The sequence below is a fragment of the Podarcis raffonei genome, chromosome 7 (genome assembly GCF_027172205.1).
Source record: "Podarcis raffonei isolate rPodRaf1 chromosome 7, rPodRaf1.pri, whole genome shotgun sequence".
In the NCBI taxonomy this organism is placed as follows: domain Eukaryota; kingdom Metazoa; phylum Chordata; class Lepidosauria; order Squamata; family Lacertidae; genus Podarcis; species Podarcis raffonei.
In genome coordinates this window covers 24,287,393-24,313,039 of record NC_070608.1, presented here as the reverse complement: position 1 = coordinate 24,313,039, position 25,647 = coordinate 24,287,393, and the positions used below count along the sequence as shown (strand labels likewise).

General features: G+C 43.1%; 1 protein-coding gene and 1 long non-coding RNA gene across 3 annotated transcripts; both read left to right on the top strand.

The window, feature by feature from the left end:
* The first annotated feature begins 32 nt into the window (after positions 1-32).
* On the top strand, positions 33-20,362 carry POP1 (POP1 homolog, ribonuclease P/MRP subunit). 2 transcript variants are annotated; one of them, XM_053395568.1, is made up of 16 exons: positions 33-197; positions 2,190-2,336; positions 3,456-3,530; positions 3,885-4,060; positions 4,945-5,193; positions 5,699-5,786; positions 7,214-7,401; positions 8,738-8,988; positions 9,551-9,644; positions 10,558-10,669; positions 10,800-10,916; positions 14,434-14,549; positions 15,531-15,722; positions 16,624-16,778; positions 17,142-17,474; positions 18,758-20,362. In XM_053395568.1, the coding sequence occupies exons 2-16, from the start codon at positions 2,192-2,194 to the stop codon at positions 19,410-19,412; spliced, it is 2,946 nt and encodes a 981-aa protein (XP_053251543.1). In that variant the 5' UTR covers positions 33-197; positions 2,190-2,191; the 3' UTR covers positions 19,413-20,362. The 2 variants fall into 2 exon arrangements, with proteins under 2 accessions (XP_053251543.1, XP_053251544.1); XM_053395569.1 differs by having other exon boundaries at positions 179-283.
* A 1,795-nt stretch (positions 20,363-22,157) lies between these two features.
* LOC128417208 (uncharacterized) lies at positions 22,158-23,822 on the top strand. Its single transcript, XR_008331409.1, has 2 exons — positions 22,158-22,728; positions 23,074-23,822. It is a non-coding gene; the product is annotated as an uncharacterized LOC128417208 (long non-coding RNA).
* Positions 23,823-25,647: the final 1,825 nt, after the last annotated feature.

Below are 25,647 nucleotides of genomic sequence, written 5' to 3'. Positions count from 1 at the left end.
CGCGAAGTGTTATGGGACATGTAGTCTTGAGGGTTAAGGGGGCAGATAGGAGAATAAAGAAAGTGCCGCGAGGCGGAAGTGGACGCAACGTGGTCGCCTGGGCGAAGTGCAGCGCGCCGGATCCTCGGGAGAAGAGCCTGGCTGACTCCTTTTTCCTTAAAGGCCTGCTTCATCAGCTCAGCCCAGAGAGGTTTCAGGTAGCGGGTTGTGGGGAAAGGGCGTGGGACGGGGAAGGAGGCTCGCTCTCCCGGCTGAAATGGTGCCCATGGTGCAGAAGTGACTTGTAAGAAGGCAGTTTCTAACATATCCTGCTCTCTACTCTCCAACTGGACGTCCCACACTAACGCATTTGTGGCTGCATGGGGAGGGTGTCTCCTTGCCTGTTCATTGGCTTGTCCCCCTGGGGACAGGGGGAGAGGGCATGCTTTGAAAAAGGGGAGAAACCAGGGGCTTAATTTTCAGTGCATGTTCTTAAAAATGCATTGAAAATACTGGAGCACAAGAGCCCCGCTAGATCAGACTTAGGGCTGTCTAGTCTAGCCACTTTGAGGCCCTGGGAAGCCTGCAGTTGCTTTGCAGCGGGAGGAAAAACGCATGAAAACAATTCCCTTGCCCGTGCCTTTTTGTTCTAGGCTGCTCAAGACTATATAGCAGGCTGTATTTTTTAAAAAATAAAATAAGTGGAAATGTTTGCTGTGGCATTGCACAAATTAAAATGGTAGTGAAAATGATGACATGAATGATTCCCCAGCCTCTTTTGCCCTGATTGGCAGTGGTTAACCAGAACGCTTCTAACTATCCAAATTGCTGCTGCTTTCCCTCGATTTATTGTTCCAAAAGTAATTCTGCACTGGGGTAAACAGTATTATACTCTGCTGATGTAAGTGCAGCCGTGATAAGGGAAAGATGCTGACTCAGTATTGGGCACTGCCTGTGAAAGTGATGGGATGACTCTGCAAAAATGCAGGCAAGTGGGAGGGGAAAGCTTTAATGCAACATTGTCCACTACTTGCTGGTACAATGCCTTTGATATTGTTCATTTCATAGCATTTTTATTCATATTTTTTCATAAATTGAAGAAGTAAACGTGATTATATATGTGTTGGTGTACTAAAACAGGTGGAAATCAGTTTCTGGTGGGATGTTGCTGTTGTGATAGGAATTTTGAGGTCTTAGATATATGTTAAATGTTCATAAGTGTTCCAACCAAGCACATATATAGATCAGCACAGGAAAACCGACCAGAAACCATTTTGATTCCCAAACTGAGCAAATGTTTTCTCTGCAAGGTCAAAGGAAAATGGAAAAGCCTCCCCATTGTCTTGAGCTCCAGGGCAGGGAATTTAAAATGTCTATATAAGGCCTTGTGCTCCGTTGTTCTGGGTTCCTCTTCCTTTCCTAGTTTCTTTGCTTCTCAATATTCTCTGGTTGGCTTCTGTTATTTTCTCCTACCGATAGGGAACTTACGTAAGGACTCTATATGGGCTCTTGGATACCCCATAAGGGAAAGGGGCAGATTTTATTTACAACACTGTTAATCATAGTTCTGCAACCATCTTTTTTTTAAAAAAAGATGTTTTCTTTGTAATGAATCTTTTGAAGAGCTGCAGGTCTTGGTCAGCTCTGAAGCGCTACATATATTCATTATGCTATTAACCCCACAACTTAAAAGGTAAAGGGACCCCTGACCATTAGGTCCAGTCGCGGATGACTCTGGGATTGCGGCTCTCATCTCGCCGAGGGAGCCGTCATACAGCTTCCGGGTCATGTGACTAGCATGACTAAGCCGCTTCTGGCGAACCAGAGCAGCGCACGGAAACGCCGTTTACCTTCCCGTCATAGCAGTACCTATTTATCTGCTTGCACTTTGACGTGCTTTCGAACTGCTAGGTTGGCAGGAGCAGGAACCGAGCAACGGGAGCCACAACTTAGGCCCATGTAATTTGTGCACATTCAGCTTTATGCAAGTGGCCAAAAAAAAAAAGAAAAAGAAAGGTAGACCTCCAGGAAAAATAACTTTGTCACTTCCACTTGCCCTTGAACCCGAAGGGCATTGACTGTACGTGATTTTGGCTTTAGGCATGATCCCTGAAACATTATTCCCACATGATTTGCAGGCTTACTGTATTCCAATGCTAGGTTGTAATGGTGGAATTGCATCTTTAGTTGCTTCTGTTTTTCTACCACAGGAATGTCAAATGCAAAAGAGAAGAAAAGAGCCAAGAAGATGAAAAACCAGCCTACCAATGTGACCTTTACCTTTGATGGTGGGCCAAGCCACAGTGAAATACACTTTCAAAATGGTGGTGATAGAGCCTCTGAATGCAAGAAACTAGGTAGCTGTTGTGGCTTAGTGCAAGTCTAGGGAATCTATGGTCCTCCAGATGTTGTTGAACTTCCAGCTCCCATTTGCCTCAGCCAGTATGGCCAATGGGCAAAGAGGATGGGAATTAACTCAATCCCAAAACATCTGGAGGTTCCCCATCCCCATTTTACTGGTACAGACATCTGAATTGGTACGAATTACGTATGAAACTTTGACTCTAAAAAAAGAAAGGTAATCTGGAGATAGGAATGAAACCTTAGAGAAGCGTCCTTTTAAAAACAAGGCTAAATTTGACACAGCCCTTGTCCTGGTCCAAAGGAGGGCTATGTGTGGTCATATAAAGTTGAAAAAGGGAGGAAGGGAGATTTGTCTGGAGAAATTTGTGGTGGGAAGGGGACTGGCTGATTGGTTGAGAACTAGCTCCCTTATGTGCTGCTTTTGGGCTAGTTGGTCCACTTGTCAAACATAAGGAGGCAGAACTGATTGGTCCCCAAGTTTGTATGCGTGTAGTAGCTTAGGGGGCCAGCAGGTACCTCCAGTTGGAAAAGAAGAGGTTGTGTTTCATTCCTTGCTTGAAAAGCAGCATTGTTGGAGTGTCCAACAGTGATCGTAGGAATAAAGGACTGAATCCCAAACTGCAGTCCACAGACCACCCATGGTCTGCATTGAAATGTAATAGAAATGTAATTAAAAATCTTACAGGATTGTGTATTACAGTTACTACAAAAAAACCCTGTGAGTGGAATACCATGCACCACCCTGAAGCTTCAATAAGCTTCAGCTGATGTATTTCATTGTCACTTGGTGTGGTGTTTAGGTGTTTATGAAGAGGCTGCAGCTTAACTCCAGAACTGCTCACTGCTGTAAAATGTTAACTATCTCTAAGTGTAGTTTCATCTAAATTTCTTTACAATATGTTCACGTGATTCAGTGTAAAAATTCTTGTTTAAAATGCTGTTTAGATAAAGGAAGGATTTAACTTTTATACAGATCAAATTAAGTGATAGGAGAGTTGTTGCCAAATTCTAGAATCAATTTTCTTTCAGGGCTATCGCTATAGGCTGTAGTATGCTCTTTGTTTGTGACTTCAGTCAATTTACACGGTAATTCTTCTTTGACTTGCCAACAGATTTGCGTTCTGAAACCTCACAACAGGGCTTTTCGCAACAAAAAGTTTCCTGTGAAATGCCCAAATATGTCACAGGTAAGCATACATGAACAATGAATATCACCCAACATGTCTGTGTTAAGATGTCAAACAAACCTATTTCTTAATGCAATAAGAACAAGCCTTGGCTTGTCAGAGACTCCTCTGCACAGCCAAGGAGGAGGAGTTCAGAGTTCAGAGATTTTCATTTATAATTACAATTAACCCCAGACTTTTAATAATCACAGTTCTTCTTCCAGTAATGTTTCAGCATTCTCCATGTTGAACCTTAAGTTACACACCCATAGGTTTAAGAGATTTAATAAAATTTATGAACCTCATTGCTGCCAAGTGGGAAACTGTCCTCATTTAGTTTTTTCAGGTGCTAAACAAATTCTCTTTTTATTTCAGTGTCTCCTTTTGTTCAGGCTCGTGCTGCAGAAATAAAAGCTATGCTGAAAGCTGTTACGCAGAAGTCTTCCAACACCTTAGTGTTTCAGTCTCTACCGAGACACATGAGGAGGCGAGCTATGAGCCACAATATCAAACGCCTGCCCAGGCGACTTCGTGAGCTTGCCAGAATAGAGGTCTGTCTTTAGCTTGTTTTCCCAGTTAGCTTGCTGGTGCTTCCGTGTAATAGTTCATCCTTGTACATAACCTTTCCTTTTGTGTGTGTTGGGGGGTGGGGGAATGTAATTGCTGTTGCACGTAGGATGGTGTTAATGCAGCAACGCATGGCAGGCCTCTGTGGGACTTCCCCCACGCCAGACGGTTTCTCCATGTTCTTTGGCAGGCGGGCTTGGAGGGTAGTGATAGGTCACTGTGCTGCCTCCAATATATATTTTTTTCCAAAAAAAATTATTGATTTTCCACATTTATTACAAAAATAACATAATAAAACACACAACAAGGAAAAACACATCACACTACAATAAACTAAACACAAAAAATTGTTTCTTCAAATACCTAATTCTCATTACATTGATAACTGACTTCCTCAAATCCCCTCTAACTGAATTTCATTATGTCGCCTATATAACAGTTCTCCAAATTCATATTTCTAATAATATTGAATCCTTTCATTTACTAACCTCTTCTCCTTTATTAGTATTTTAATCCCTAATATTTACTCTAACATATTCTTATTCTACCCCTAAGCCTATTTATTATTTCCAAGAATTTTCTATTTATCTTGTGGTGTCTCCAATATAAACCCCACGAGTCCCTGTGCCCTCCACCCTAGATAATAATAATAATTTAATTATCTGACTGGGTTGCCCAGTCACTCTGGGCAGCTCCCAACAAAATATTAAAAACACAATAAAACATATAAAAAATAAAAACTTCCCTGTACAGCGCTGCCTTCAGATGTCTTCTAAAAGTCATATGGGTGAATTGAATTGGGTTGCCTTCCCTTTGGGAAACAGATTCAAGGGGGGGAAAACATTGTTCCCTTGTTCTACCTATGCAGACAGAGAAATTTGAACATCAGAAGAAGGAACTGTCCAAGAGCAAGTGCCGTAAGGCCAGGCGGCGCCATACGAACTTAGTGGTGGAGTTCAACCGCAGGCAAAAGAAGAACGTGTGGCTGGAAACGCACATCTGGCACGCAAAGCGGTTTCACATGGTGAAGAAGTGGGGGTACTGCCTAGGAGACAGGCCCACAACCAAGAGCTATAGGGCCTGCTACCGGGCCATGACTACCCACTGCCTCCTTCAGGTATTGTGGCTTTTTATGCCTTCATACTTGGCAGGAGAAACACTTCAGCTTTTTAAAAAACCAGAGCATGTCCTCTTGGGAAAGTCAATCCCATAGACTGTCTTTCTCCTTCCTGTTCTAAAGCACCTGTTGAGTGGAGAAAGAAAATGAAGTTTTCTTATCAGTATCTGGCTGTTTCTGTGTACCACCCTGTCCTCGTGTCTTCAGTATACTGGCTATTGAGTCCTTGTTAACATATTATAATCTGCATATCTAGAGATAGCTTTTGGTCTTCATGCACCTCGTAAGATAGTCGGAGAATGTTGCTTATTAACACATGAGATAGATTTTGAGTAGTGCTTCTATTTACATTGTCTAAATGCTTGCCACGCTCCTGATATGTGAATTAGTCTAGAAGAATGACTCAGTTTTTTATAAACAAAATCCATCATTTTCCTCTGACCTCTCAAGCATGCCAAGTTTCTCTTTCCCAGCTTAAAATTCAATAGCTTTTCTTTTACATCAGGATTTATCTTACTATTGTTGCTTGGAGTTGACTGGAAAAGAGGAAGAGCTGCTTACAGCACTTGCTCGAATGTGTAGCATAGATGCAGGTAATATTTCCTTATTTTAAAATGCATACATTGTGAATGCTAACTGTTGGGTTGGGCATGGGCTCCTGCTGTCTAGGCCTGGGTGGTACTAAGTATGCTCATTTAGTATTTTTGCAAAATACAACCGCGTATTATGCAAGGGGAAAGAGCATAATGAAGGGCTAGGTGTATATTTAATAGTTCTTTGCACTCCATTATTTGTTCCTACTCCTCCCACCTAATTTGCTGATGCCAAGAAAGTCAATTATCTATTTTGCTGTTGAATATAGTTTAGGTCCACTATGACATAGATGCCTGTGATTAGTGTGGCACGTTATAAGTTTGTAAAATAAACCATACTGTGACTTTTGCAGCAGTGGTCACTTGTGATGGCTATGCTGTGTTTAGAGCAGCCTTCCAGATAAGTCTTCCAAAGCTGTTCTCCCATACTGAAGCAACCCTCCAAACCATAGTTCCCGTACATCTTTGGAGGAATGGTTCAAACCATAGTTTGCTAGTTTGTGTATTGCAGTAATACATGCAGTAACGCAGTAATACTCCCTGGAAAAGACCCTGGTGTTGGGAAAAATGGAGGGCACAAGGAGAAGGGGACGACAGAGGATGAGATGGTTGGATGGTGTTCTTGAAGCTACCAGCATGAGTTTGATCAAACTGCGGGAGGCAGTGGAGGACAGAAGTGCCTGGCGTGCTCTGGTCCATGGGCTCACAAAGAGTCGGACACGACTAAACGACTAAACAACAACAACAAGTATTGCAGTAAACTCTGCTTAGAATAAAAGGCAAAATAAGGAATTAAATCAAGAAGGGGGTGACGTATAAGCAAGCACATGCATACATGTCTTGTTCAAGATTCTCCTAACTGTTGTTTGGACTATTGTCCTAGTGTAACCATAGCCTGTTAATCATGTTATGTTATGTTGGTCTGTGAGGGGAAAACAAAACAAGTCTATAGTTGATCAGCTAGAAGAAATACTTGTCATACCTAATCAGGACTAGTCATAAAGTTTGTTTAGAAAAAACACTAAGCCGTCATTTCCTTTCCATTCCCAATACAACTTTAGCAGGATAAAAAGATCTTAAGAGGGTTCATTGTGGACCTGGTGTGTGACCAGCTCTGAATTCTTTAAAGCAAGAACTACTGTAGGAGCTATTCTCCTCCACTATCCCCATGTTCCATCTCTTAACTCTGCCAGTTTAGACTTCGGAATGCTACTTCTATTTTTTATTTTTTTAAAGAATAATACTTTATTTAGAATTCAACAATAACAAAGGAAAAAACTGCAGTAGTTGCTACATCAGGTCATTACAGTTGACCAATTTTAAAATTGGAATGCTATTTCTAGATGTGGTCGTCCAGTTAAAAAGGTTATGATATCTTGCTAAGTGGGCACTATTTTCTTGAGCATTTTTAGCCTGTCTCTTCTCAGGGCCAACATTTGCAGCTATTCCTTGTCTATCTGGGAAGCGCCAGGGTGCTCTCACCATGTACCAGGCAGACCGATATCCTGCAGGTGCACTTGGTCCGGTTACTTTCCTTTGGAAACCCAGAGCTGGGACTGGCAGTACTTCCGAAAACAGACAGCTGTGGATATGGACCCACCCTGTCTTTAAGCAGGTACAAGCCGTTTCATTTCTTTTTTTAACATTTATAATTAGTGTAGTAAAAAAAAATACCTGTTATTAAAAAGCTAACCTCTTGTGAAGGGGAAGTAGGCTTGAAGTGGAAGCCTTTCACATGGTTAAAAAGGTAAAGGAACCTCTGACCATTAGGTCGAGTCGTGACCGACTCTGGGGTTGCAGTGCTTATCTCGCTTTATTGGCCGATGTACAGCTTCCGGGTCATGTGGCCAGCATGACTAAGCCGCTTCTGGCAAACCAGAACAGTGCACAGAAATGCCGTTTACCTTCCCGCTGGAGCGGTACCTATTTATCTACTTGCACTTTGACGTGCTTTCGAACTGCTAGGTTGGCAGGAGCAGGGACCGAGCAACAGGAGCTCACCCCGTCTCGGGGATTCGAACCGCCGACCTTCTGATCGGCAAGTCCGAGGCTCTGCGGTTTAACCCACAGCACCACCCGCGTCCCCTTTCACATGGTTGATTCCCACCAAAAAAAGGTCGGAAAGGTCATGTGGGTGAAGGGAGTGCCTGAACCCTCCCTTTAACACAGGTAGAAGATCAGGGGAAGCTGTCTTTATACCAGGCCAGCCTGTTTGTTCAATTAGCCCAAGGGCAGAAGCTCTCTCCATGAACTCAAGCAAAGGCCTTCCACCCAGCCTACCTGAAGCTTTTAGCCACAGATGCCAGGGCTTGAGCCTGGGGCCTTCTGCACAAGTTGTACAAGCTGAGCTAAGAACCCAAACATTTGGCCTGAGCAACTGTTTCATCTTACGCAGTACTGGCGAAACTAGATTTGTAGAAAGTGCTTTCTAAAAAGAGTCTTACATAAATCGTTTGTAGGGTCATTGAGATCTTTTAAAATACAGTGGTACCTCGGGTTACATACGCTTCAGGTTACATACGCTTCAGGTTACAGACTCCGCTAACCCAGAAATAGTGCTTCAGGTTAAGAACTTTGCTTCAGGATGAGAACAAAAATCGTGCTCTGGCGGCGTGCCAGCAGCAGGAGGCCCCATTAGCTAAAGTGGTGCTTCAGGTTAAGAACAGTTTCAGGTTAAGTATGGACCTCTGGAACAAATTAAGTACTTAACCCGAGGTACCACTGTATAAAAAGCCCCTTTATTCTTTTGACAGCAGGATATGCTACTGAGTGGACTTAAGCTCCATCTAGAGGGCTGGCAACCTGAGAATGTGGAGCTAAATAGTCCACCTGCCGGCCCTCACTTTCAGCTGCTTATTTCCAAGGACGCCGCTGTTAATCTCTCGCCTGAAACCTGCATAAAAGATGGTGGCCTTCACATTTGATGAGCCCTTTTCCCTGCTTTCCATTAGGAGATCTTGGCTGAGTTAAAAGCAGCCTTCCGGTGTTCTGAGCCCATGGAAGTCTGTAACCCTGAACCAGCTGCAATATTGCCTCACGAAGAAAGCCAGTCGGTTGTTGCTGAGGAAGTTGGCCAGAAAAGGAAGAGGAAAGACAATGGAGGTGAAATGGCTGTCCCAGTGAAAAAAATTATTGGCGATGGGACCAGAGATCTCCACCAGTCCTATCGCTGGACATCACAAACTACTGGAGTTGTGATAAGGTACTTGTTTGGGTACTCTTAACACATTTCTCATTTATAGTCTAGTCAAGTTGCCTCATTATACAAAGGGATGAAGAAGAACTTTGGTAAACAAATTGGCCTAATCACCTGAACTAGGGCCCCATTTTCAAAACAGTGTCATACCACTTTAAACAGAAAGAATCTTGGGAACTGTAGTTTTTTAAAGGTACTGTGAATTGTTATAAAACCCCTATTCCCCTCAAAGAGCTACAATTTAGTGTAGCTTAACAGCCAATCTCTCTTCCAAAGAACTCTAGGAATTGTAGCTGTGTGAGGGAAGTGGGAGTCTCCTAACAATTCTCAGCACCCTTGACAAACTACAGTTCCCAGGATTCTTTGTGGGAAAGCCATGAGATTATACAGTTTTAATTAGGCACTGAAATAATAATGTTTGAGATTATTAAAAAACAACAACAGATGAATGCAAAATGTGATAGAACGGATTTATGAATCAACACATGTGAAGTGGGCACAAACTGGAAGTGGATTAATTCGTCACTCCTGACTTCATGTTTTGACATGTAGCTTTTGTCTCTTCCAGCGACCTAACAATGGAGATTCTCAGATATCGGTTAATTGGTCCCCTCTCAAACTGCGTCCTTACAGAGGCACTCAAAGCTGCTTGCGTCCATACTGTAAGCTAATCAGCAATTTTCATGCTTGCTTTTGTCATGTGCTGAAGATCACATTGCTGTTATTGCATTGCTGTGTAGTCAACTGCTAGAATCTAGTATTGTGGTGCTACACATCTTTGTACTACATTAGCATAGGATTCCCAACTCATCTAGAAAAGTTTGGGACATCTTGTGTTAGTCATACCACTGACTTAGTGTCCTGAACCTCCATATTATAAAATAATACAGGATAACGCCTAGAGCTGTATAATGGATAGAGCTGTATAGTAAGCCCTCCTTTTAAAACTGTAGTAGATCACTTGCTTGCAAAAGATCCCAGGTTCCATTCCTGGCATCTCCTGGGAAAAACTTTTGGGTAGCCCTTGCCATTAGAATAGACTGGTGGTAACCAACATGGTGGACTTCATCTCCCATCAGCCCAGCCAGCATGGCCAGTGGTCAGGGATGATGGGAGTTGTAGTTAACAGCATCTGGAGGGCCCCATTTTGGATGCTCTGGTGTAGACAGTACTGAGCTAGGTGAACCAGGGGTCTGGCTGAGTGTCAGGCTGCTTCCTGTGTTCCACCTGCAAAAGAAATTCTGTGGCAATCTTGTGTGCATGGTGGTAGAAGAAGCTGAAGTTTGTGGCTCTCTTTGGTATGAGCAGGAAGACCAATTGACTTGGTTACGCCAGAGTGTTTTGGATATATTTGAGTTATACATTACCATACTTTGGTCACCAAGCCTTTGACCACTTCTTGGAGGTCTTGGCAGTTGTACCAGAACCAGCTTTCATGTAGAAGTTGGTTCTCTAGGAGACAGTTACACATATGTCCATTGGCAGCCCTTGAGGTAAAAGGGGAGGAACTGAGCTTTGTGGCAGCGAATTACATATTTCCCCCTCTTACCTTACATGTTGTGACTGGTCATCTAGGAAGTGGAGCCTACAGATTCCGAAATCAACAGCTGGTGGATAGATAATTGCAGAGATCCTGATCTGGTGTCTCTTCATCGCCGTCAAGAAGCCATCTTTGAATTGTTGCAAGGTAGCATTCTAGTAGTGCCTTCTGTTTACATGCTTTATATACTTGCTGGTGTACATTTGATCTTGAAATATCAAAATGTAATACTTGTCGGTAAAACTTTAAAGGTGCATCCATTTTTATGTGTTTAAAGGGTTAAGTTCATCAGACGTTCCATCAGGTACTGTACTGGGTTTGACTGTGGGGGATCCTCGAGTGAATTTGCCTAAAAAGAGAGTGAAAGCCAAGCCAAATCCTGAAAGATATCAAGGTAAAGTATCTCATCTAATATGTGACTGTAAAGAGTACATCAATCTACTTTTATGTCAGGTTAAGTTAATGTGTCTTTATTAAGCATTAGCAGAGAGTGCCCAGGGCTGCCTGGGAATTTTTCGAAACCAAAACTTACTGTGATTTTTAAATGGATAGTGTAGTGAGTTTGGACCCATCATGCTAACAATTGGGTGGAGTCATGCCAAAGTCACGTTTTAGTCCACCATCTTGATTCAAAATGGCTGACACCCAAACATTGATAAAGGCCACTTCCCCCACCTTGGGAACTTTTGTAGTGAGTTTGTCAGTGAAATCTCAAGAGGTAGCCAAACCTATAGAGAACAAACAGGCAAACCATTTCCTAAAACATATAGTATATTCCAGGGAGTGTTGCTCTTATCTCATGGCTTTTTAGGGTTCCATTAAACATACCAAATAGATGCACACATCCTATATTAATGCTGTGTAGAGAATAACGGCAGGTGTGAGGAAGGGACTTGGCACCAAACTGGTCTTGTGCTCAATGGAAGCCTCTGTTAAATGGTACAGATGATCCAGGTTCGAATCCTGGCGAGGCCAACAGGTGCTTTACCTCAAGATGCAACACTTCATTTCTACGTGCTCGTATTGCCTACAAACATACACTTCAGAAAAAGTGTGAAAGAGTTCTCCACATATAACAACGGAAGGTTTGGCTTACTCTTTCTGTAGTGAGAGTAAGAATCAGAAGTTCCACAATTCAGTCCCACTGTACTTATTTGCCAATTAATTCCACGGCACTGGATTCATTATTTCACTTTTCACCATTTTTTTGCACACAAACAATTATTTTTCAGTTAATGGGGCAGGTTTGGGGCAAAAAGAATCCCTCTGAACACACATTTCTTTTACCTGTCTACATTTGGCATCTGCTTCACTTAGGCTTATCTACATCTGTCCCTTTTAATATGGATTTAACCGCTACAGACAACTCACCCATCAAACCAAACAGTATATTCTGACTTGAAGCCACTCTCCATTTTGTTATGCAAGGTGTATCTCTTAGTCCTGGGATCCTTCAACCGAAGATGCCAAGGATCAATGCTTGGATTTTTTCTATTTGCAAAGGATGTGCCATGCTCTTGAGCTGTGGCTTCTGCTCTTGGACCAATCCATAAGAAAATCTTAAAACTTTGGTTCTTTTCTTCTACATTATAAGGCCCTTCTCCACTTGCCAGGGCAACATTGTTTGGTGTTTCCTAATAAAGTGCTTTTCAGACATAAATATGCACTCAGGTAGCCGTGGTTTGATACTTCCGATTGCTTCGGTGTAGATTCACAAATGCATCTAGATCTTCTACACACACACACACACACACACACACATATAGCCCTGTGAGAAACTTTGGGTTGTGCAAGGCAGCCAGGGACACGCTAGCCCTTCCAAGCCTGTGCAACTCTGCTGTCTACCATAGCCTTTCACTATATATGTTTGTGAATTTAATAACCCTTTCTGTTTTGAGGCATTCTGCAGGCAGTGCATGCCCATAAGCAGTGCATGCAAGCTAAGGCTGATGGCTGAAGAACAAAGGGTAGCAAGAGAAGATCTTAAATGGATGTGTGTGGGGAACCAGCAATGGGAGCCTGGATGGCTGAAGACTCGTGTTTGCAAACAGGCAGAGGGGAAGATGCCACCTAAGAAAGAAATCTTAAGGAAAGCTGGTGCTTCTTTTGGATAGTGCTCCACAGCTCTTCCCCTCCATTAGCTTAGGGTTGTGTCCTGCTGAAAATGAGAGCCCACAAAAAGTAATGTTGGCCAACAACTTGGATGACCTAAAAAGAGGATTAGAGGATTCATGGAGGAAAAGGCTATCAGTGGCTATTGACCACTCAGATTATGTTCTCTTTCTGTTGCTGGGGAGAACGCTGTTCTGCTCAGGTCCTGTTTTCAGGTTTCCATAGGCATGTGGTTGTCCACTGGCAACAGGATGCTGGTCCTGATCCAGCAGGGCTCTTAAATTGTTACTCAGAGGAGGACCATTGAAATTAGAGGGATGAGTTAGCCATGTTCCTTAATTTCAGTTGGTCTCCTCTTGAGTACGACTGGCGTTGGATACAACCCATAGTCATGGAGAAAACATTGATTTGGTTTTCTGTATCTTCCTTATTCACTATAGTTATTTAGTAGTTCATTCTCTTACTTGGCATGCATGCTTTTCACATTCTTAGGGTGGCATTCTATTCATTAAGGTTCTGTAATCTCCCTTAAAATACGTGGTGGAGTAGGATTTCTTCAGGTGTAGTCATTTGAAGATTCATGACACCGTGTGTTTTGGGTAAAATGTTCCAAATATCACACATGAAGTTGGGTACTTTAGGCAGGGTATACTGATTTGCTAAGCATGTTGTCACAATCTAAAGTTTTCTTTTGCTGGAATAGCTAATACAGTGGAACCTCGGTTGCCGAACGCTTCGGAAGTTGAACACTTTGACCTTCGAACGCCAACAAATGTTTCCATTTACAAATGTGCCTTGGAAGTCGACTGGCTTCCAAGGCACATTTCTCCATTTTTTTGAATGGAATTTTTTTGCCAACCGGCAATTGCGCCTCGATTGTTTAACATTTCAGAAGTCCAACGGTCTTCCGGAACAGATTGCATTTGACAACCGAGGTTCCACTGTACTAAAAATAAGAAGGGTGACAATGGGCCACAGACATATCAACCTTTCAATAGAACAATTCTCTTAAACACATGCATCTTTTGGCACCACAATTTCCCCACCCTTCACCCAAAACCTAATGCCAACTATGAGTGCACACTGATCCTGTCACACAGTTCCTGAAGATCTGTAGATAGGAGGGAAGATATGTTTAAATATTCTCTTAGAGAGTGGTGCTCGACTCTGCAGTGAGAAAATAGTGCGTCACGCTTGGATCTCAATATGCTCTGGCAGGAAAAGGAGAGCAGTTCCAGAACGTAAAGTTCAAGGGGAACTCCAAAATCACCACCTTCACATCAGCCTTTAAAGCAGGGATGGGAAGCCTGTGGCCCTCCAGATGTTGTTGCTGCTCCCATCAGTCCAAGCTAACTTGGCCAGGGGTTAGGGATGATGGTAGATGGAATCCATCAATATCTGGAGGACCACAAGTTCCCCACTCATGCTTTTAAAGTGAGACTTTGGCTTATAAAATGTTGCTCCCTTGCTTTAGACTTCTGTAAAATTAGGACTATTGCCTACAGCTCCACAAACTCCCAGAAGGCTTTGACTTCTGTTAGAGTAGAGCTCAAAGTTCATTTCTCTCTGTGCTGTTAAATGTGTGTTTGCTCTTTGTACAAAATACCCCTTTAAATGAAGTAGCAAGGGTTGCTATGCTCCTAAGATAAAACATTCAGCTAGTTTCTCGTGGAATATGAACTGAAATTATTAAGGTTAGAAGCTTTAATGATCTTTCCACTACTTGCTGTTCTGCATTCCCCTTTATATGCTCTTAACCTTTGAGTGACAACAGGTCCCTCTTTTTTCCTTTTCTGTAGAGGATGAAAAAGTCAAGCAGCTGATCTTGGAAGGGGTGCCAGCAGAGTGTGCACAGAGCTTTCTCTGGGACCAGAACGTCCGCAAGAACATCACAGAAAATAAAATGCCAGAACAGGTAACCTTTACATCAGAAATAACAATGAAGCAGTTGGATATAAATGTCAGCCGCTCAGTGCATTTCTGTTAAGCCCAATTACTTTGAGATTTGAAATGTCTGTTTCAAAATCCTGCCCATTTCTTTCCTGCTGGCGAAGTGTACCAGAGTAGGCTTGGCTTTCTAATTTGAAAATGTTACCTCCTCATTTACTTTGCATCTCTAGTTACATAATTTGCACTTACATAGGGCAATATCTCGCTAAACCATTCTGCTAGTGCAAGGACTTACAGCTGACGAAATGGACCTTTCCCTCCTTCCCCTCTCCCTCTGTCTGCTCTGGAGTGTTGGACGGGGGGAGTCCCCACCACAGACTTAGGGGGCACATGGGGAAAGGAGAGGGAGGGGAAGTTTTGTTGCACAGCCAGAAGTCTTTGCTCTTGCAGACGTGTTTAGTTGGATACCTCCCACAGACAATCTACTGAGTACATTTTATATCCTGCCTTTCTTCCATCAGGATCTCAAAGAAGTATATGTGAGATTCCTAGGCGATTTCCCATCAAGATGCAGACCAGACTTAGACCTGATTGGTTTCAGCAAGGTGGCTGGATCCTGTGTCCTGAGATCTGTAAACATGGAAATGGCATCATAGCAGACATAGTTTTGTTTGATATAGATGGGCGACATGTCAGTCTCTATCTCTCCTTACAACAGTGATTCATAAAGAGTTACTAAACTACGGAGCCATTGACAGAAAGAAATTCAGATCAGGCCTGTAAGCTGCCATATTCCTCTACTAACACACAGGAAACATACTGCATTAAAGAAAAATTGTTGTGTTCCAGGAATAGCTTTCAGTGAAGCTTTTATATATGGCTTATTAAATTGTTTTAAGGTATAAGTGCTTACAACGCAGAATAAGAATATTTTCTTCTTCTTCTGGTACCTCTTTTTCCTTTTTTAAGCAAACCTTTGTGTGCTTTGTGTCCCCTCTCATCCCAGGACTTGAATCATCTGAGAAGTAAACTCTTGGTGCCTGGATCACATCTTGACTTAGGCCCCCGAGAATCCAAGATTCCTATACTCCTGGTTCAGCAGCCTGGAAAAATGGCTGGAGAAGATCGACCAGGATGGGGAAGTGGCTGGGATATTTGCTTGCCCAAAGGTTGGGGCATGGCTTTTTGGCTACCTTTTGTAAGTTACGTTTCAGATCGAAAAACCGTGGGTAATGAACTATAATTGCTGACTAACATACCTTTGCTCTTCAGGACGATTAAAACATTTTTAATCACACACACACTGAAAGCTCATGATGAAATTAACTCCATGTTTTCTACGAAGTATCCCATGGTGGTTTTATGGTTTTATATTGATGCCACTTAGAATGTTCCTTCCATTCTATTGGAGAAACAGAGCCCCAAAGGCAATGCAAGCTGAACATCCACACGAGATTCACTTTTCCTAAACACCAGCCTTAGGTGTTCAAAAGGAGGATTCATTGCAGGCAAATCTGTTGCCATGTTTTCATGCAATCCAGAAAAGCAACGGTAACTTTAGTTTACGGACCTTTCCTCTTGTTCTTGCATTCTCTTAACTGTCAATGGTATAAATGGTTGCAGAAGGAGTTTTTATATCGCACTGCCATCCCTATGCCTAGATCCTAAGGCTACAAAATGCAAACCAAAAGTTGCAACTGCTGTGGATTATTAAAAAAAGATCCTCTTCATAATGTAACCGAAAGTAGATTATTTGGACTGAGCTGGGCAGTTTCTAAGATCCTTGTCAATATTAGCTTTTCTTACAATTTGAAGCTTCCAAGCCTGCAGAACGGCACCTGCACTGAGATACAATAGGCGCCTGATATCTGTATCTTCTGAAAAACAATGAAGAAGTTTTCGTTCCAGCAAACTTTCCCACCTCAATGAAAAGGTCCTTCCTTAGGTGTTCATTTTGTTTTGTTTCTAAATCTGTCTTCAGTTGTTTGTACTTTTTAACTGCTTTTATGGCCTGTCTCTAAATCTCCTTGAGGCTTACCTAAAAGGCAATTCATAACTGATAAATAAATGAAAGTCAATCTTACACATTTGTTTTGTAGCTGTATCGAGGTGCACGTGTTGGGGGATTGCAGGAGGCTCTGAAACATTCTCTGTATAAGAGGACACCACATATCCCGCACGATTACCCAGACTCTCCTGCTGCCATGCAGTTTGCCAAAACATTGGAGAGAAATCTTCTTGAAAAGTTTAAGAGGTAGGTATCTGAGATGCACCTGAGAGCTTCCCCCCTTACCTCAGCCAGTACATGTGGTATATATTCAGATTAAATCTTCAGAAAAATTACCTTTCCAAAGGCAATGGGAACATGACATTTTAGGTCACAACTCAGTATGGCAAAAGACGTGAAAGCACTTTCCTCCAGCCAATAATTTAGGGAAAGGATTTCTTTTAATCTAGCCAAGGTTAAAAAAAAGAAAAGAAAAAGAATTTATCCTTTTTACCAATGTAATTCTTGGCAATTAGGCAGTATATAAATACCGTATATTAATAATAATAATTTTGCATTTCCCTCTATGTTTGGCTGCTTCTAAATGAGAAGTTTTTTTCTTTATCGTAGGCGTCCTCCTGCAAAAAGAGCCAATTATGTTAAGCATGGGACCTTGGCACCCTTCCTCTGTCCCTGGGATAAGCTGAACAGAGACTGGGAGGCCAGAAGCAGAGCTTTTGCAAAACATGTACCCACATCAGACCAGGAGTCTTGTGCAACTGAGGAACAGGCTTGTTGTGGCCCCAGCTCTGGAGCACATGCGGCTGAATCACCTGTGGCTGTCAGTTCAGAACATCAAATGGAGATGAGCTCCCCAGACATGCAGGTGGAAGAAGAGAGAAAAATGATGGGTCTTTGCAAGAGAGATGAAGCTGCATCAGGTTGGACCTTCTGTGTTCTCAGGTATGCACACCAAATCCATTCCCCCGTTGACCATAGTGGGAAATCAACTTGCGACTCATGTGAATCCATACATAGGGATTTTGAGTGTGCAAGCTGTTGCCTTGGAACAAGAGTTAGATCCCTGAGTCCTTCATCTTCTGAGGCTTACCCTGGTCAGATGTGACAAGCTTCAGAAGCTGTTCTGCTTATGAGCTGTCTTACGAACTTGTGAACTGCTTATTACCTGTGTACACAAATGTCCTTTGCGCTTTGGCGCTTTTAAAGGCTTGTTTCAAGTGGGTGTGGTCAGTTAGCACCTGATTATTTCAACAGGCTGAAGCCAGAACTGTAGCAATTAGCTCTTAAAGAGGAGTCTCTTGCCCTGCAGATGCCCATGCTTACATTTTCTGAGTGGTGTAGGAGTGCAAGAGTCCTATATTCAAAATCCAACTCTGCTCCAAAACGTACTGGGTGACCTTGGGTCATTATCTCTTAGCCTACTTTGCAAGGTGAAAGTTAAGCTAAAAGGTGGACTGGAGCACATTGTATGCCACTCCTGTGCTCCTTGAAGGAAGGGCATGATAAACATGTAATAAATGCAGTATTTAAACTCTGAACAAACTTGTGCAGTCTCAGTAAGCTCTTCATCATCTACAGAGAGAGAGAGAGAGAGAGAGAGGGAGACAAATCGCATCTTTACAGATACTGTACTTTTTCATAGCAAAACATCCTATATACCATATTTTTCGCTCTATAAGACGCACCAGACCACAAGACGCACCTAGTTTTTGGAGCAGGAAAACAAAAAAAAAATATTCTGAATCTCAGAAGCCAGAACAGCAAGAGGGATCGCTGCGCAGTGAAAGCAGCAATCCCTCTTGCTGTTCTGGCTTCTGGGATAGCCGTGCAGCCTGCATTCGCTCCATAAGACGCACACACATTTCCCCTTACTTTTTAGGAGGGAAAAAGTGAGTCTTATAGAGCAAAAAATACGGTACTTACAGTGAGTTCATTCTGCAGCTATGGATCCTTATGTGGTATGGATCCATATGCTAAAGGGAAGGCAGAAGTATAATAAAAATACAAAACAAAACTATATAAATAGCCATTGAGACTTGAGCAACCTCAGTGACCACATACAGTTGACTAACTACAGGAAAACAAGGAAGGGGAACGGTGTTCCCTGGCAAAGGGTAGGAATTCTGTACAGGAGCATTCTATACTGCAACATTATGTTACAGGGCCCACTTGTTCTGTACTGAACTGCAGGAAAACATAACTTGTTGTTGTATCTTTTTCAATAGGAGCAGAAAATTATTAAGGCAGGTATCGGTCTGGTGCCACCCAACACCTGGGAGAAATCGGAGGCTACAGCGTCTTGTTGCCAGGTCAGATCAGAAGGATCTGACTGAAGATGCCCTCCTGCCTATCCTTCAACGTTATCCCAGGTCACTGGTTTGGGTCAGCTTGTCCCTTCTCAAAAAAGGTAGCCCCGAGTTACACGCAATGATTTGCATTCCAACGAAAGGAGATTTATTGCAGCTCAGCAAAGACCAAGACTACTGTGGTCCCCAGGAACCTAAGCACAGCGACAGATTTAAGAGCAAGATGTCGAAACGAAAGGGAAGGAAAAAGAGGCAAGACGCCGGGAAGGCCACAGAAAGCAGTGCCTTGAATACAACGAAGGCCGCACCGACGGAACATGAAGATCTGGTTCTGGGCTTATGGCCAAACCCTTTGCCAGATCTTGCAGCACACTGTTCCAGAGTGCTCTTGGGATTTGTCACTCAAGGGGACTTCTCCTTGGCCTCTGGCTGTGGTGAGGCGTTAGGGTTTGTTAGTCTGACAGGGTTGCTGCAAATGTTGGTGGGTCAGCCAGTGGACAAGAAAGGGCTTGTGGTGTTAAGAAACCCAGCATCCCTACAATACAGATTTGCTAGGCTTACGGTTGAAGTCTAACTTTGGTTGGAACTCATTGGCATTCAAAAGTACCAAAGACGCTTTTCTCTTGAACATGTACAGGCATCTTAATTTTGAGTCGGAGCTTCCAAAAATATACCTTACCTTTGTGCATATGTGACATGAAATAGACTTTAAAACTACTCTGTATTGTGTTCAGTATCAAATATCTCTTCCATTGCTTAGAGGCACACACACTGAACATCTATACTTAACAACAAATTCTAATTGCTTTTTTGTGTTTAAACCAGTCATGGGGAACCCTTGGCTCTCTGAATGTTGCTGCTCTATAACTCCCATAATTAGTCATGCTTGATGGGGTTGATGGGAGATAGGAGTTGTAGTTCAGCAATACGGGGGGGGGGCAATTCCCCACATTGTTGTATACTATCCTCCTCCCCCCCTTTACATACAGATTTGCCTCAACTAAGGAATTCTGCCCCCGTCCCCCCTTGTAACATAGTGGTTTTGGCTGCACATTTCAGGCTTACAGTGGTTTTTGGGGCCCATACATTTAGCAAGTAAGATTTTAGGATATTTAAGATGGTACTTTTTCTGGAACCACGGTATTCCCTCATGTTCAGTTAATACTGGAAGAATTCCCCCCAAATCTGCCCCCATACCCCCCGGATGTTGAATTGAAAGAATGTTAATAAAGCCATGGAAATTACATGAAAGGTTGGCTCCCTCACCTTAGCCTCAGCTTTTCTGAACAAATTATATTGCGCAAGTGTTCCGCTTTGGACAAAAGTCCTTCACTATTCCTGAGAGAAGATGGCTTGACAGGCCCTGTAAGCCACACTGCCTTTTATGATCAAGTAGAAGAATCATGTCAGAAGAATCGTGTTACCTTCATCTTAAATATGAATTTATTGCGAGAGGTGATACTCTGTAATCAGTAAGTATACTGAAACACATAGAAGGCAATAAACTTGCTCACAATATAAAAATATTTGTTGTAGTGTTTTGACCTATAGAGAAGGTTGGGAGCCCCCTGTTGGAAATCATGGAGAACTGCTTCCAGTTAGCGTGGACAGATCTGACTGTGTATAGCAGCTTTCTATAGTTTTAGTATTGACCATGCTGGTTGGGGTAGATGGAAGTTGTGGCCCCCCACCTGCATCTGAAGGCTCCCATCTTAGCCACCCCTGCCTTAAATAGTAACCTAATAGTGTGTCTTGTTTTGGATGCATACTTAATATTCCCCAAACCAGTAGATAATTGTTTCACCTGTTGCCATATTTTTAGTTCGCTTTTACCATGAATTATGGTGCTGGAGGAGACTCTTGAGAGTCCCATGGACTGCAAGAAGATCAAACCTCTCTATTCTGAAGGAAATCAGCCCTGAGTGCTCACTGGAAGGACAGATCCTGAAGCTCAGGCTCCAATACTTTGGCCACCTCATGAGAAGAGAAGACTCCCTGGAAAAGACCCTGATGTTGGGAAAGATGGAGGATACAAGGAGAAGGGGACGACAGAGGATGAGATGGTTGGACAGTGTTCGTGAAGCTACCAGCATGAGTTTGACCAAACTGCGGGAGGCAGTGGAAGACAGGAGTGCCTGGTGTGCTCTGGTCATGGGGTCACGAAGAGTCGGACACGACTAAACGACTAAACTACAACAAGCATCTGGTGAATGCAAACTTTAAAATACTACTTTCATTTTTTGAAAAAACAACTCATCTACGCCAAAGGGATGTCATTTCAACAAAGAATTCCTGCTTGAGACAACTAAACAAAATTCAAATCAGAAATATTTTTTTTTAAAAAAAAAGAGAAAGCACAGTTTCATCTGTTGTGTAACCTGTCTGCTAACCTTTCATTGTTATAAAATTGTGGTGGGGTCATAATTCATTGACAAAAATGCAACAGCAGAGCCAGATAAGTTCAGTTCATCGAAATGAATGCAGTGGTACCTTGGTTCTCGAACTTAGTCCATTCCGGGACTCCGTTCAACTCTCGAAACCGTTCAAAAACCAAGGCACGGCTTCTGATTGGCTGCAGGAGCTTCTTGCACTCAAGCGGAAACTGCGTCGCATGTTCGGCTTCCAAAAAACGTTCTCAAACCAGAACACTTCCAGGTTTGCGGTGTTCGGGAGCCAATTTGATCAACAACTAAGCTGTTAGAGAACCAAGGTATCACTATGAATACAGTGGTACCTCGGGTTACAGACGCTTCAGGTTACAGACTCCACTAACCCAGAAATAGTACCTCAGGTTAAGAACTTTGCTTCAGGATGAGAACAGAAATCGTGCTCCGGCGGCGTGGCAGCAGTGGGAAGCCCCATTAGCTAAAGTGGTACCTCAGGTTAAGGACAGTTTCAGGTTAAGAACGGACCTCCAGAACGAATTAAGTTCTTAACCCAAGGTACCACTGTACTGAAAGTCAACTGTTCTTCCAAGTGTGGAACTATCTTAAATACTATTGTATATTTCCCAGCCTGGGCTGATTTTAGTCTTCATGTATCCCCTCAATTGCTGATGGCTCTGCTGGAGCAACAGTGTCAAAGAGAGAGGATCAGTGTTGAGTAACGGCATCTTCCATATTGGAGTATAAGATAATGTGACTAGTTTAAACTGCATGAGCTGCATGCTTTTAACTGACATCATCATCATCATCATCATCATCATCCTCCTCCTCTAAGGAGTTCAGGTTTGCTTACGATACATGATTCTCTCCGCACCCCACCCCCGGCAAGCCTTTGAGATAGGTTGTGCTTGAGAAATTGTGATTGGCTCATGAGTTTCATGACTGAGTTGGGCTTTGCCTGGGCAAAATAAGGAAGAATGGCTTATGGCAACTCACCACAGAGACACATTTTGCACACCACATTAAGCCAAACCACGGTGAGAATTTGTTTATTTAATTATTTAATTCACATATTGCCATTCTTCTGACGATCACAGGACGGTTCATAACACAAAAATACAAACGAGAACACAAAATACCTAATACAGTGGTACCCCGGGTTAAGTACTTAATTTGTTCCGGAGCTCCATTCTTAACCTGAAACTGTTCTTAACCTGAAGCACCACTTTAGCTAATGGGGCCTCCCGCGCTGCCGGAGCACAATTTCTGTTCTCATCCTGAAGCAAAGTTCTTAACCCGAGGTAATATTTCTGGGTTAGCGGAGTCTGTAACCTGAAGCGTATGTAACCCAAGGTACCACTGTAATACAAGCTTAACTGCAAGCCGTGGTTGAGATGGTGCTCAAGTCTAAACCAAGTCTTGGCTTATCTTAGCATTTACAGTAACAAAAAGGATTGAGGAGAAACAACGCGACTGCGAGCATTTGTGAACTTGCACTAAACTAAGGTTTGGCTTAAAGGTAAAGGGACCCCTGACAATTAGGTCCAGTCGTGACCGACTCTGGGGTTGCGGTGCTCATCTCACTTTATTGGCCGAGGGAGCCGGCGTACAGCTTCCAGGTCATGTGGGCAGCATGACTGAGCCACTTCTGGCGAACCAGAGCAGCGCATGGAAATGCTGTGTACCTTCCCGCCAGAGCGGTACCTATTTATCTACTTGCACTTTGACATGCTTTCAAACTGCTAGGTTGGCAGGAGCAGGGACCGAGCAACGGGAGCTCACCCCGCTGGCCTTCTGATTGGCAAGTCCTAGGCTCTTTGGTTTAACCCACAGTGCCACCCGCGTCCCAAGGTTTGGCTTAGGTTGACACAATAAACACCATTCAAAAATCCAGTATATAAAATACACAACCTTTCAGCATAATAATAAAAGGAAGGGCTTGATCTAACTGACTTCCTCCAAAAGAAGTCCAGGGCAGCTTGTATTTCAGGCTTGCTTAACATCAAAAAGCTTTTAACTGTAGAAACTGAAGGTTCTGCTTTGGCATGTTTTCAGCTGCTTCAAGGTACTTAAGTTCGCTAAGTGGCTGCTGTGGACAGAGGAGAAACATGGGTTAATGCTATTTGTCTTGGAGTTAAATAATTCAGATACTGATGTGCTCTGGATGGATTAGTTGCTGGTGGGGTTTCTCAAAGGCTGCATTTGCCATGCATTGTAGACTCCTTAGTTCCAGCTAGATGTCCTCCTAATTAGCTGCTTTGCAGAAAAGACTCTTTGTTGTGCGCTGGGTCACTGGCGCTTCCATGTAGCTCATTAAGGGACATTTGTCATTCCTGTGCTAAGCCTGACACAGTGCACCTGCTTGCTAGACAGGAAGCAGGTTGCGGCAGCTTAAGGAGCTTACAACTGGTTATTTGGTGGTGGTGTCTGGTTCTTGGGTTTTTCTTATTTGCAGAAGCCACAGCAATAGTCTTGTTTCAAGTAACGGTGCTGCCAGCATTGAAAATGGCCACAAGATGTCCCCATAGGAAAAACAATGGCTGGTTTTGAATCTAACGCGTCCTATAACCATGTGCAAATAATAAAAACCTTTAAATAGGCTGAGCGTGTTTTTCTCAGGTCAGCAATGATGGATTTCAGTCAACCTTTTGAATTGTTTCCCATTCAAAGACAGTTCCAAGGCTCTTTATCATGTTTGTTTTGAACTACCTCTTTTTCATTCTTCCTTTTTAAAGCCAACAATTTTTATTGGCTTACTAGCATGGGCTTTTGTCTCCAGAACACAGTGAGATAAGTCATTAACAGTTGCCAGTGGTGAGGCTAATTACACCTTGCTTCTTGATTCCCTAAAGAAGAACGGAAGGATTTGCTGTTGCCCTGTCTATCCCTTAAGCCAGGGATGGGAAGTTGTGGCCCCCTGAATGCTGTTGGACTCCATCTCCCATCAGCCCCAGCGGTCAAGGGCGATAGGGAATGACGTCTGGCGGCCCACAGGTTCCCCAGCCCTGCCTTAGCACATAGCCTCCTATATTTGGCTCACGATGGGCAGCACTGCACAACTTAGTGGCTGCCAGATACTGTTGAACTCCAGCTCCCATCAGCCACGGCCAGCATGGCCACTGGTCGGGGATGATGGGAGTTGCAGAGCTGGGACCACGCTTCCTTGACTTCTGCCTGTCCTGTCTCTTCATATGTAGCATTTGTTCCTTTAGCTGCACTTTTGACTAATTGCAATAAGTAAAGCCTGGAGTGAACATAAGAGCCTGCTGAATCAGGCCAATGGCCCATTTAGTCCATCTTCTCACAGTGGCCAACCAGATGCCTCAGCCTCAAGAGCACTTTCCCCATCTGTGGTTTCCAGCAAATGATTGCTTCATTGATTTGGCAATTGAGGAAGTCCTGATGATCTGTTTTCTACTGTTCTTTGGTTGGCAGTCCAGATTTGCTAGTCATTATAACATTGTGAGACATCATCTTGCCAACAAAGGTCCGTATAGTTAAAGCTATGGTTTTCCCAGTAGTGATGTATGGAAGTGAGAGCTGGACCATCAAGAAGGCTGATCGCCGAAGAATTGATGCTTTTGAATTATGGTGCTGGAGGAGACTCTTGAGAGTCTCATGGACTGCAAGAAGATCAAACCTCTCCATTCTGAAGGAAATCAGCCCTGAGTGCTCACTGGAAGGACAGATCCTGAAGCTGAGGCTCCAATACTTTGGCCACCTCATGAGAAGAGAAGACTCCCTGGAAAAGACCCTGATGTTGGGAAAGATGGAGGGCACAAGGAGAAGGGGAGAGAAGGGGACGACAGAGGATGAGATGGTTGGACAGTGTTCTCGAAGCTACCAGCATGAGTTTGACCAAACTGTGGAGGCAGTGGAAGACAGGAGTGCCTGGTGTGCTCTGGTCCATGGGGTCACAAAGAGTCAGACACGACTAAACAACTAAACGACAACAAGTAACATTGTAATCTAGATTTAAATGCGGTATAGGAAGCCTAGAATAAAATGACTGTTTCAGTCTTAAATTTTGCAGTGCTTGCATTCTGGTGTATCAAGTGTGTGCATCTAGGTTTCCAGCAAACCATTGTCATTTGGATCCAAGTTAATTTTATATAGTAATCTGGTGTGGATTTTGATATGTTAATTTACCATATTTTTTTCACACTCTGTATGTTGCATGACTCCCCCCGCCCCATTTCATCTTGGGGAGCTGCTCAACATGTACTTAGAAACCCAGGAAATACATTTAGCCAGTTACTTAGATGCCATAGAGATGGTGCAGGCCTTGGGGTGAGATGGTTTGGTAAGGAGGTAGCATTCTCCCGAATTAACACTTTGGCTCTTGGGGGAAATACAAGCTTCCGTTTTGCAAAATTCGCTAATATATCCTGGTTTCTTTTAAATCCACTTACATATTTGATTCCC

Bases quoted from the DNA above. Each gene is read 5' to 3' on its own strand.
- POP1 (XM_053395568.1), top strand. From the start codon at position 2,192: ATGTCAAATGCAAAAGAGAAGAAAAGAGCCAAGAAGATGAAAAACCAG. The intron at 7,402-8,737 runs GTACAAGCCGTT...GCTTTCCATTAG, and splicing joins CCCACCCTGTCTTTAAGCAG to GAGATCTTGGCTGAGTTAAA. The intron at 9,645-10,557 runs GTAAGCTAATCA...CTGGTCATCTAG, and splicing joins AAGCTGCTTGCGTCCATACT to GAAGTGGAGCCTACAGATTC.